The 12500-nt window shown below is 44.6% G+C and overlaps 1 protein-coding gene across 1 annotated transcript in view; it reads left to right on the top strand.

Moving 5' to 3' along the window:
- LOC125039013 (pseudouridylate synthase 7 homolog) overlaps nucleotides 1–12420 on the top strand; it is a 17128-nt gene extending 4708 nt beyond the window's left edge. The window contains exons 4-16 of the mRNA XM_047632732.1: nucleotides 84–239; nucleotides 1185–1334; nucleotides 2912–3035; nucleotides 3582–3660; nucleotides 3850–3977; nucleotides 4372–4525; nucleotides 4715–4912; nucleotides 5596–5743; nucleotides 7604–7800; nucleotides 8994–9112; nucleotides 9511–9665; nucleotides 11600–11700; nucleotides 12088–12420. Coding sequence (XP_047488688.1) covers nucleotides 84–239; nucleotides 1185–1334; nucleotides 2912–3035; nucleotides 3582–3660; nucleotides 3850–3977; nucleotides 4372–4525; nucleotides 4715–4912; nucleotides 5596–5743; nucleotides 7604–7800; nucleotides 8994–9112; nucleotides 9511–9665; nucleotides 11600–11700; nucleotides 12088–12420 — 2042 coding nt within the window. The remainder of the gene's footprint in view (nucleotides 1–83; nucleotides 240–1184; nucleotides 1335–2911; nucleotides 3036–3581; nucleotides 3661–3849; nucleotides 3978–4371; nucleotides 4526–4714; nucleotides 4913–5595; nucleotides 5744–7603; nucleotides 7801–8993; nucleotides 9113–9510; nucleotides 9666–11599; nucleotides 11701–12087) is intronic.
- The last annotated feature ends 80 nt before the right edge of the window (nucleotides 12421–12500 follow it).

Genomic DNA, 12500 nt, shown 5'->3' on the forward strand with positions numbered 1-12500 from the left:
TCAAACTCAAAATTAAAATAAACAAAAACCGCTGCAACAAATCCCTCTCCCCATTTCCCTGACGCAACCTCGGCATTCCTCAGAGGTCCCCGCCGAGATACCCCCAGAGCTCACCCCACAGAAGATGACTGAGATTGACAAGCTTCTGGGGAGGCCCCTGCGACTAGTTCCCTGCACACTCCCCAAGGAAGGGGAGATGGAGGATCCAGCCACCGACGAAAAGGAGGAGGAAAAGGGAGGTAAGAAAGGGAGGAGGAGGAAAGAGGAATAGGAAGGACGATGGAAACAGGTAAAGAGAGAAAAGAGAGGGATAATGTGGGAGGATGAAGGAAGATGGAATAAGGAGAGGATGGAGGGAGATGGAAGGAGATGGGAAGTGGTAAAAACAGGGAGAGAGGCGGATGAAAAGAAAGGTTAAGAGAAGGATGTGGGAGGAGGGAGGAAGTGATAAAGAAACAAAGATAAACTGAGCAAGGAGGTGAAGGAAGGAAGAGAGATAGGTAGAAGGAATAGTAAAGAGAATGGGGAAGAAGGAGGGGGAGAAGGAAGTGGGATGTGGGAGAAAAGGGATAGAAAAAGAGAGAAAAGGAAGAGATGGAAAGAGAGGAGAAGGAGGGGAAGGAAGTTTGATGTAAGATGAGGAAGATGGGGGATAGAGAGTGAGAGAGAAAAGGAGGATTTAAAGAGAGGAAGGAATATGATAAGGGAAAGTGGAGTAGAAGGATGGAGTCAGATGGAAAGAAAGGTAAAGAGAGAGAGGTTAAATAAGATGGGGAGAAAAAGAGGGAGAAGAGGAGAAAGGAGGTAGGTGGTGGGGCATGGGAGAGGGAAGAAGGAAGATAAAGAGAAGAGTAAAAAAAAGAGAGTAGGTGGGAAGAGGAAGAAGGAAAGTAGGGAAAAAAGTTAAACAGATTTGAAGGAGCATATGGGAATGGAAAAAAGGAAGTAGAGGTACGCAGAGCAATAGCTTGAGGATGGAGGAAGGTCTAGATATAACCATCTGTCTCTTTATATTATGTATAGAACTCTCTTAAAACCACAGTCATTAACTCATTTAAATCAACCTAAGTATTTACTCAAAGAAGACTCGTTTTGATCCTGACTCTTTAATCTGTATTCCTGGACTCGCTTAAATCTCGCCATCTTTTATCTTCTTTTTATTTTCGCTTTTATTTTCTCCACAGAAGACACGGAAGTGAGGATCTGCGTGGATAACGTAGACAAGGAAGGACGAACTGCCATCCACAAGACCATCAAGGCAAAGTATCTGAATGTGGATAGCTTATTCAAGGAAGACAATGGCAAGAAGTTCATTGTTGTCAGGAGGAAAAAAGGTATGAGGTTGAGAAGGAGAGGAAGGAGGGAAGGATTGAGGAGGAGGTTGATGAAGGGAGGAGAGGGAAGGGCAGGAGGAGAAGATTGAGGAAGGAAAGGAAGTAGAAGGAGAAGGGAGAGGCAATAAGGACAGGGAGGGAAAGATAGAAGAGTAAGAATGACAAGGAGAGAATGGTAAGTGAAGGAAGGAAATAGGAGAGGGAAAGACAGGGAAAAAAGGAAAAGGCTGAGGGAGGGAAGGGAAGTAGAAGGAAAGGGAAGAGGCAAGATGGACAAGAAGGACAAGAAGGGGAAGAGAGAGGAGAGGTAAAGGCAAGCGGAGAAGGAGAGAGAAGATTGAGAGAAAGAGGAAGTGAAGGAAAAAGGAGGACTGACATGGAGGAAATGAAGGAGAGAAAGATGAGAAGGAAAAGGAGGAAAGGAATGAGAGGAAGATGGAAGGGATAAAGTAAGGGAAGAAGACTGGCAAGAAATTCTCCATCAATAGGAAGAATTGCAGTCATAAGGCAAAAGGGGGGAGGAGGGAGAGAATGGGAGGAAGAAGAAAGGTGAAAGAGTCAGAAGGAAATGGAAAAGATGAGTAAAGAGAACAGAAGAAGTAGGAGAAGGAAGGTAATTGAAAGAAGTTCATCATTGCCACCAGAAAGAAAGGTTGAGAGGGAAGGAATGAGGGAAGGGAAAGATAGGTGAGAGGGGTAATGAAAGAAAGAAGAGAAAGAGGGAGGGAAGGAGGGTGAAAGGGAAATATATGACTAAAAGAAAATGAGAGATAGAGAGGGAGAGGAAAAGGAAAAGAGAGGAAAAGACATATACATCATTAACTCAGGCTTGACCAAGGATGCTGCTATGGGATGAGGAAAGTTTTCAGGTTTTTAGTTTTTTGCCATTTTCCAATGTCCATAAATGTCCTTTGATTTGCCTTATCCAAATGGTAATACTGTTTTCCTTGCATGGACGCTATATCATCTCACTAAATAGTCCATAACTTCATAGAAGAATGATAACAATAAGCACTGTTTTGTTATATATGTGTGTGTGTGTGTGTGTGTGTGTGTGTGTGTGTGTGTGTGTGTATTTTTCTTTTCTTTCTTTCATAATATTGAATTTTCTATAATACAACCTGAGCATGGAAATAGCATCCTCACTGGTGCTCCTCCAGTCATGGGTCACGGACAGTACATTCTACCCTCCTTTATCAATAGAAATAATGCAAAAGCCCCTTCCTAAACACCAAATGACTCTAATCACCCTCCAAGAGGTTTTTGCAGTCGTGGCGAGTCATTCCCGTCACCCCTGCCTTCAGCTGAAATGCTCACCACGGCAGGTTCATGTAACCCGAGCCCAGAGCTAAATTTTCCCCGTGACGGCATTTTCGCGTCACCCCTCCCTCGAGCCAGATTTTTTCATGCGTGATTGTCGCGTCATCCAGATCGTAGGGGCTAATACGGATAGATATGAATTTGAATATAAATACATGCGATATATTATAAACACGAATTGAATTGAGTATAAACATGACTGAACACAATCAAGCCTAAAGGAGTGTACAGATGAACCAACAACCTTTCCTTTTCAGCGAAGGGGGGGTGTCGTCATGTTAGGAAGTCGTGGCCGAGGTCAAAGCAGTTCACGACCTTTGTGCTCTATAAGGAGAACGTCGACACCATCGTCGCCATCAACCTCATCGCCTATCAGATCAGGTCAGCAGATGCGGCAGGGTTGTTTGGTTGGTTAAATGTTTTATTTATTTATTTATTTATTTATTTATTTATTTATTTTTTTTTTTTTTCAGTGTGATTTTATGCAGAAGAATGTTGGTTTTCAAGACTGTAGTGAATTATTATCATTATAATTGTTATTGGTGTTATTATTATTATTATTATTAATATCATTAATATTATCATTATTATTATTATTACTGTTATTATTATTACTGTTATTATTAGTAGTAGTAATATCATTATCATTATCATTATCATTATTATTGTTATTATTATTGTTATTATTAGGATTATTAAATCTTGTAATTTATATCTTTCTTTTTATAAGGAATTATAAACACTCTAGTATATGTAATTGGAAGGCCAACATATTTTGCAATAATTGAAAATTTAGTAAATTTTCAATATTACCTCAAGATTTTTAACCAACGAGCTACGGAAATTGGGAATGAAGTATCAGCGTAGTTTGTCTCATATTTCTTTTCTTCGTTATTAACTCAACTGATATTGTTTTTTGTGTTGCAGATTGAAGCCCAATATGTTTGCATATGCCGGGACGAAGGACAAGCGGGGCAAGACAAGCCAGTTGGTCTCTGTGAATCGGGTGTGTATATAATTGTAAACACACCCATAGACACATAAACCCACTCGCTTATTCACACGTGACCCTAAACACATATAGGCCTACTCAAGTATACCCATACTCATTCATGAATGCACACACATGTATACATATAGAGAGAGACAGCGAGACAGATCATTTCCTCGCTAATAAGTTCAATGTTATTCCCAGGTTGCCCCTGAAAAGCTAGCGTATGCTGCGAGGAGGCACAGAGGCATTTACCTTGGTAACTTCACCTTCCACCACAAGCCTATGAAGCTTGGCTCACTACAGGGAAACCACTTTCGAATCGTGCTCAGGTGGGTTATCTTCTCGTTACTCGTGACTGATGGATTGGTCGGGTTGATAAGCTCACTTGGATCTGGTTTTTGGTTGCTTCAATTTAATAGATTGGCCAGAGTTTAATTGTGGTTAAGGGGGTTGGTATTTTGGTTGTTTGAGATTTGCATTGGTGCTTTTACTGAAGCCCAGTTCATCCGTTTCAATCATCTTGGAAATTAGACACCTTAGGCTTAACTATACACAGGTTGATTCATTAGTTCCAAGGTAGCAGCAGTGGTGTAGGTTCTATTTACTCCCTTTTCATCTCCCTCTTTATTTTCCCACAACACTTTTATCATTCTTCCTTGACCTCATTCCCACATTACCCCCTCTTCTCTTATTATCTCCTTTACTTGATTTAATTATTTCCAGAGAGGTGAAGGCTTCAGATGAGGCAATAGAGGAAGCTGTTGGTTCCCTACGATCGCAAGGCTTCATCAATTACTACGGCACTCAGCGTTTCGGGACGAGTACTGTGCCCACTCACCGCATTGGCAGGGAGTTGCTCAGGAGTCAGTGGCAGGAGGTAGGTAGGAGGGCAGGGGAAAAGGGGGAAGGGAGGAGAAAAGAGGAGAAGGAAGGAGGAAAGGGTAGGGGAGGAAGGGGTAGGAGGGAAAGGGATCAGTAGGATTTTGGGTTTGGAGGTTTTCAGTCATAAATATCAGACTTTATTATTAGGTATTGCCTCTTATTTTGACGTCATTTCTCTCTGCAGGCTGTGGACCTGATACTGTCACCACGAGACAATGATGACGCCGATTTGAGCCGTGGCTGCAGGGTATGGTCTCAAACAAAGGACCCAGAGGCAGCTTTACAGGCAATGAACAGGGCCTCTGAGTCGTCCATCGAGAGCCAGCTCCTCCGTGGACTCGCTAGTCTTCAGAAGAATGATCTCGTGGGTGCCATTATGAGGGTGGGTTTGGAGTGAGGTTTATCTGTTTGTTTTTCATCCTTGTCATTGTCAGCGGTGGCTTTTTTTTTTTTTTTTTTTTTTTTTTTTTTTTTTTTTTTTTTTTTTTTTTTTTTTTTTTTTCAATCTTGCTATTTCTAGAGCATTTTTGGTTTTTCTTTCTGTTTATAACTGAAAATCAAGACAAACTATGTTACAGAGATTATCCCTATTCACATTACCCCTCTCTACATTAAATTGAAGAAATTCAAACCAAGAACTGTCATCTATAAAACAGTAAAAACTATAGCATTGTAAACCTGTACAATATCGCTTATTTGGTCTCTTACTCGTCTCTTTCTCTGTTTCTGCCATCTCCCACTCTCTTATTCAATCCTCGCCATTGCTTCTCCCTTCCTCTCCCTTTCTCAACCCTTCCTTTTTGTCCCCATTATTACCCCTACTCCCCCCTTTTCTCTTCCCTTTCCCTTGCCTTTCCCATCTGATTCCCTCTCTTCTCTTGTCTTCCCCTCCTCTCTTCTCTCCCTTCCATTCCCTTCCATCCCCCTCTCTTCCTTCCTCTTCTCTCCCTTCCATCCCCCTCTCTTCCTTTCTTTTCTTTCCCTTCCCTCCTCTTCTCTCCCTTCCATCCTCCTCTCTTCCTTCTTCTTCTTTCCCTTCCTTACCTCTTCCCCACATCCCCACAGATCCCCAGGAACATCCGCAACCTGTACCTGCACGCATACCAGAGCTACATGTGGAACCGCGTGGCCTCCAGGAGAATCGAGGAGTTCGGCTTGAAGGTGCTGCCGGGGGATCTCGTCAGACAACAGGGCACCACGACCATGGACGAAGGTATCAGCTGGGTATGGGTTTCAGGATAGGGGTGTGCTGTATTTGAGGTTGTCGTGTATGGTATACAGATGGGGGATTGGGATGAGTGGGAGAGGGGGTGGAAGAGGAGAGGGAGAGGGAAAGGGGTGGAGAGGGAGAAGGGATAAGGAGAGAGAAAGATAGAAAGGGATAAGGAGAGGGGGAGAGGGAGAGAAAGGGAGGGTGAGGGTGAGGGTGAGAGGGAGAGGGAGAGGGAGAGGGAGAGGGAGAGGGAGAGTGGGGGAGGGAGTTTGAGAGAGAGAGAAAGCGGAAAAGGAAAATAATGAATGAGAGAGATTATGCACTGTGTCTTATTGTTCAGTGGGTGTCAAGTGTCTGTTGGTTTGTTCAAAGGAAATGTATGCTGCATGTATTGCTGTAATATCAGCTGGTATGGATGTTGAATATCAACTTCTGCTATCTGTGTTTATGTTGAGTTCAAGTGCATGTTTTTTTTTATAATATCCCATTAATGCAAGAAGGGTATTTACATATATGACAGATTCACTGTGATTTAAGTTTATTAATTTTGTTAACATAGATAGTTTATGTGATCCAACCTGTTTACCTATTTCTTTGATTTTCACATATTTTTATATTACCGTTATTTTTGTCAGTTTTATCATTAATAACTTTATGGTAATCCTAATGTCAATAGGAATAATAAGAATACTACTGATTGATTCTCTGATGACTTAAGATCTTGTGAATCCATCTGTGTGTATAGAAAACTCACAGTACAAAACTACAGTGGACAGTGAACATCCTCGGTGCCGGTATGTCTAACAACACACTGAATGAACCATATTCATGTTGACAAATGTGGAAGAGGTATGAATGAGAATGAATGTCTTCACAATACAAGAGATGTATTTGACTAGTTTTGATTATCTTCGTATTTTTGATGAAGATATAATTTAAACCAGTCAATTACATATCTTGTATTGTGAGTTTTGAAAGCATGTAAGGTCTTGAAGCCTTTTACTGATGGGAAAGGAGATTAAGTTTACATTGGTGTTTTCTGTGTGTTAGACTTCTTAAGTCATAATTGCTGAAAGAATGTGCAGTATTTCAGGTTATCTGATTTTATTACATATTTTATCTTTCTGTTTTTCCTTTAATTTTTTCTATCCTTATATATTTTCTTAATTCTTTTCATGTCTTACTCCACGTTTTTCAGTATGGAAGTTGTGTCATGCCCCCCCCCCCCCCCTCCTTTCTCTCTCTCTCTCTCTCTCTCTCTCTCTCTCTCTCTCTCTCTCTCTCTCTCTCTCTCTCTCTCTCTCTCTCACTCACTCACTCACTCACTCACTCACTCACTCACTCACTCACTCACTCACTCACTCACTCACTCACTCACTCACTCCCTTCCTCCCTCCCTCCCTCCCTCCCTCTCTCTCTGTCTCTTTCTCTCTCTCTGTCTCTGTCTCTCTGTCTCTTTCTCTCTGTCTCTTTCTCTCTCTCTGTCTCTCTTTCTCTCTCTCTGTCTCTCTGTCTCTCTTCTCTTTCTCTCTTTCTCTCTTTCTCTCTTTCTCTCTTTCTCTTTCTCTCTTTCTCTCTTTCTCTCTTTCTCTCTTTCTCTCTTTCTCTCTTTCTCTCTCTTCTCTCTTCTCTCTCTCTCTCTCTCTCTCTCTCTCTCTCTCTCTCTCTCTCTCTCTCTCTCTCTCTCTCTCCCCCCCCCCTCCCCCCCCCTCTCCCCCCCTCTCCCCCTCTCCCCCTCTCCCCCTCCCTCCTTCTCTCTCCTTCCTTCCCTCTCTCTCTCTCCTCCATTTTTTTCATCTCATGCCTATTTACTGGTTTTCTAATACCATGTCTTACACTCCCTTCTTACCTCCGTTCCAGAAGCAGAGGTCTTGTCTGAAGACTCTGCTATTGAAGTGGGAGGAGACTCAGAGGAGGCCAAGGCATCGGAGGGCGGGGCTACAAATGCAGAGGCCACGGCGTCGAGTGCTGAAGGCGAAGCTCCGAGCGCAGAAGGCGGGCCATCGATCGTCCGGGTCTTAAGCGCGGAGGAAGCCGAGGAGACGGACATCACAGAGGTGGGTGGGTGGCCGTTGCAGGTCGGGTTGTCATAGGATAGGTCAGATTAGGTTGGGTTTGGCTATACTAGGTTAGGATAGGTTATTTAGGTTAGATTGATATGGATAGGATAAAGAGTAGTAGAGTGGATTGAGTTATTAGGTTGGAGTAAGACATTAGATTAGTTTTAGCTTACTGGATAGTGTAAAAGAGAGTTAGAAGGTTGGAATTAGTTAGAAGAAGGTACTGCAAGTTAGTTTGGGATAGTATTGATGGATAAATTAGCTTTGGATGGGATAGATTACCTGTTCTTAACTTATCTTGGGATGGGATAGATTAGCTTAGATTAATCAAGGGTAGATTCAATTAGTTCAGATTAGGTAAAGGTTATGGCTCCTACACACTCAGTTCAACTGTTCATTTTCTATTCAGTGGTCCCTGACTAATATATAATGATCTCCATGGCTGCCCTATTCAGACTCAGTTATTACTAGTTATGAATAGTGTAATAACGTCAACAGCTATAGAACATGAACAGTACATAGTAAGATTTATTGATATGTGAGAGATAATAATTTTTAGGTACTAAAGGGAGACAAAATCCAGTTTAAGTCGAAGCCATAATTTTCATATTTCTCCGTTTTTGTCTTTTTAGTAGCCAGTCTGCACTCCACTTCTTCAAGTTTTTCTTTTCCCCTGAAATCTTTTTTTAGGCAAACCATTTATTGACAAGGAAATAAGCTGTGGAAATATAGGGGAACTGAGATATCTTTTGAGGTTAACTGAATAGTGTTGCATGCCTTCAGTTCAGTCCACTAGAGAGTCAGAACTAAGCCTGGACAGTGGCCCTTAGGTTAGGATGATATGTTATAATGATCAGAGGGAATACTAGGCACTTTTGTGTCTATTGTACCCTTAAGTACAGAAGATTCATTGTTATATAGCTAGTAGTTTCTGGTGAAAGATTTTTTTCTTACTGGACAAGTGAATAAAAAAAATTGATAGATAATGTATAACTTTAAATAGTAAAGCTGGTAACTGTTAAAAACCAGCCAGTAATTTCAGTTCCAACTCAAGTGACTTAATTGAAAAGAAAAAAAAATGTTTCCCAAGTGTTCATCTTTGAAATCATCCTTTACTTTTGCATATGCACTTACAAATGTGTACATACATCTGTGCTTTACACACTAACACCTTACCTGCCATGTTGTAGGTGGTGCTGCCCCTTCCAGGCTACAACATCACATACCCCGAGAATGTGATGAAAGAGTGGTACAGCAAGTTACTGGAGGAGGATGGCCTGTCTTTCACTGCGCTCAAACACCATGTCAAGTAAGTCAATTACTCGGATCAAATCATAGAAGTCGTTGGTTGAGTCAAGTCAGAGAAGTGGACTACTCAAGTCAAGGCAGATGAGTCAGTTAGTCAAGCCAAGTCGTATCAAGGAAGCATTTGTATTTTGACTTCCAAGGGCTATCTAACTGAACCTTGGTTGAAAATCGTAACAGTTGGGCAAAAAGATTTAATGATTTATAGGAATGTTTTGCATTTGCCCCATCCATTTCTCCCCATGCCATTATGATTATTATTCACTATTCAACATATCCAATCCCACTTTTCATTGGATCTCAGATATCCTTTACTTAAATGCAACGGCATATTTGTTTTCCTCTTTTCCTTGTACCCCATATCTCGCACGATATCTGAACCCCACGTTGCTTTTTGGCCAGGATGTTCTCGGTGGGGGGCGTGTACCGGAGGCTGATCATGAGGCCAAGTAACGTGGAGAGCTCCATCTGCTTCTACGACGACCCGACCAAGCCGCTCCTCCAGTCGGACATCGACAAGCTCCGGGACACCGAGGTCCAGGAAAACATACTCAAAGGTTAGTAAAAGGGACAGGCTGTGGGTTTTTTTCTTTTTTTCTAATATTTGGGTTTTAGACTTCTTTTTGTTTTCACTTATTACCATACTTGGATTTAGCTTTTTTTTTTTCTCTCTCTCTCTCACTCTCTCTCACTCTCTCACTCTCTCTCACTCTCTCTCACTCTCTCTCACTCTCTCTCACTCTCTCTCTCTCTCTCTCTCTCTCTCTCTCTCTCTCTCTCTCTCTCTCTCTCTCTCTCTCTCTCTCTCTCTCTCTCTCTCTCTCTCTCTCTCTCTCTCTCTCTCTCTCTCTCTCTCTCTCTCTCTCTCTCTCTCTCTCTCTCTCTCTCTCTCTCTCTCTCACTCTCTCTCTCTCTCTCTCTCTCTCTCTCTCTCTCTCTCTCTCTCTCTCTCTCTCTTCTTCTTCTTCTTCTCCTTCTTCCTCTCCCCCTTCTTTTTCTTCTCCTTCTTCCTCTCCCCCCTTCTTTTTCTTCTCCTTCTTCCTCTCCCCCCTTCTTTTTCTTCTCCTTCTTCCTCTCCCCCCTTCTTTTTCTTCTCCTTCTTCCTCTCCCCCTTCTTTTTCTTCTCCTTCTTCCTCTCCCCCTTCTTTTTCTTCTCCTTCTTCCTCTCCCCCCTTCTTTTCTTCTCCTTCTTCCTCTCCCCCCTTCTTTTTCTTCTCCTTCTTCCTCTCCACCCTTCTTTTTCTTCTCCTTCTTCCTCTGTATCTGTATCTGTCTCTCTCCCTCCCTCTCTCTCTCTCTCTCTCTCTTTCTCTCTCTCTCTCTCTCTCTCTCTCTCTCTCTCTCTCTCTCTCTCTCTCTCTCTCTCTCTCTCTCTCTCTCTCTCTCTCTCTCTCTCTCTCTCTCTCTCTCTCTCTCTCTCTCTCTCTATCTCTCTCTATCTCTCTCTATCTCTCTGCTGTGTGGTGCAGCGGTAGCGTTCTCGTCTAGCAATCTTGCTGACCTGCGTTCGAATCCCTCGCCGCCAGTGGATGGCAACCCCGGCCATTCCTTGCACACAGGGGATAGTTTAGAAGCAAAATGGAACAGACACTATGTCACACCAAGAATACCCATTGTAACACATGGAATCAAACCTAAACTTTAAAACTTTAAACTTTAAACTTTAAACTCTCTCTCTCCCTCTCTCTCTCTCTCCCCCCCCTCTCTCTCTCTCTCTCTCTCTCTCTCTCTCTCTCTCTCTCTCTCTCTCTCTCTCTCTCTCTCTCTCTCTCTCTCTCTCTCTCTCTCTCTCTCTCTCGCTCCCTCTCCCTCTCCCTCCCTCTCCCTCCCTCTCCCTCTCCCTCCCTCTCCCTCTCCCTCCCTCCCTCCCTCCCTCCCTCCCTCCCTCCCTCCCTCCCTCCCTCCCTCCCTCCCTCCTCCCCCTCTCTCTCTCTCTCTCTCTCTCTCTCTCTCTCTCTCTCTCTCTCTCTCTCTCTCTCTCTCTCTCTCTCTCTCTCTCTCTCTCTCTCTCTCTCTCTCTCTCTCTCTTTTCCTCTCTCTCCTTCTCTCTCTCTCTCTCCTCTCTCTCTCTCTCTCTCTCTCTCTCTCTCTCCTCTCTCTCTCTCTCTCTCTCTCTCTCTCTCTCTCTCTCTCTCTCTCTCTCTCTCTCTCGCTCCCTCTCCCTCTCCCTCCCTCTCCCTCCCTCTCCCTCCCCTCCCTCCCTCCCTCCCTCCCTCCCTCCCTCCTCCCCCCTCCCTCCTCTCTCTCCTCTCCTCTCCCTCCCTCTCTCTCTCTCTCTCTCTCTCTCTCTCTCTCTCTCTCTCTTCTCTCTCTCTCCTCTCTCTTCTCTCTCTCCTCTCTCTCTCTCTCTCTTTTCCTCTCTCTCTACCTCTCTCTCTTCATCTCTCTCTTTCATTGTCTCTCTTCCTCTCTCTCTCATTGTCTCTCTTCCTCTCTCTCCACCTCTCCCTTATTTGTAATTATGTTTCCCTGCTTTCCCCCGGCACCCCAGAGGGCGCGAACAAGGCCGTCCTCCTGGAACTGACGCTGCCGCCGTCGTCCTACGCCACCATGGCCCTGCGCGAGCTGCTCAAGATGGACACGTCGTCGGAGGTAACTGGTGGGGGTTTAGTTCTGTGGTCGGCATTACTGTCGTCGGCGTCGTTTTCGTCCTTTTCGTCATCGTCATGGTCATCGTCATCGTCATCGTCATCATCGTCATCGTCATCGTCATCATCGGCATCGTCATCGTCATAGTCATCGTTATCATCATCATCATCATCATCATCATCATCATCATCAATATTAGTATTGTTACTATTAGTAGTAGTAGTAGTAGCGGTAGTAGACATATTGTTATCATCATTACTATAACATTGTTATTTATATTAGTACAAGTACCATTATCCCTTGTTATTATTTCTCTAGTTGTTGTTGTTGCCTCGTTGTCATCATGTCAATTATGTCAGTGTGCTTGTGTGACGCCGCCCGATCCCGCAGATGCAGGCGTCCCTGAACAGCGACTCGGCGCGGCAGTGGCAGCGAGGGCCCGCGGCGCCGAGGGACGCGAACGGCGCCGCGGGAGGCGACAGCGGCGGCGACGAGGAGGAAGGCGACGAGAGACGGAGGAGGGGGGAGAGGCGAGGCTGGGGGGGCGACCGGGGCGGCGGCAGGCACTTCCAGCGGGGGCGAGGCGGCAGGAGACCCCCGTTCCACAAGCGGCGGGGGTTCCGGGAGCACGGCGGGGGGGACCGAGGCGGCAAGCGGGCGTGGGGGGGCGGCCACGAGCGGGGCGGCGGCCGCGGGGGGGCCAAGAGGGGGCGCTTCTCGTGATCGGGGGGAAGGGGGCGCGGCCTGGCGCCTGGGGGGCCTTGCGTGCGGGGGGGGGGGGGGGCGCTTTGCTAACTGCGTCT

Source organism: Penaeus chinensis, chromosome 26, assembly GCF_019202785.1.
Source record: "Penaeus chinensis breed Huanghai No. 1 chromosome 26, ASM1920278v2, whole genome shotgun sequence".
Taxonomy (NCBI): Eukaryota; Metazoa; Arthropoda; class Malacostraca; order Decapoda; family Penaeidae; genus Penaeus; species Penaeus chinensis.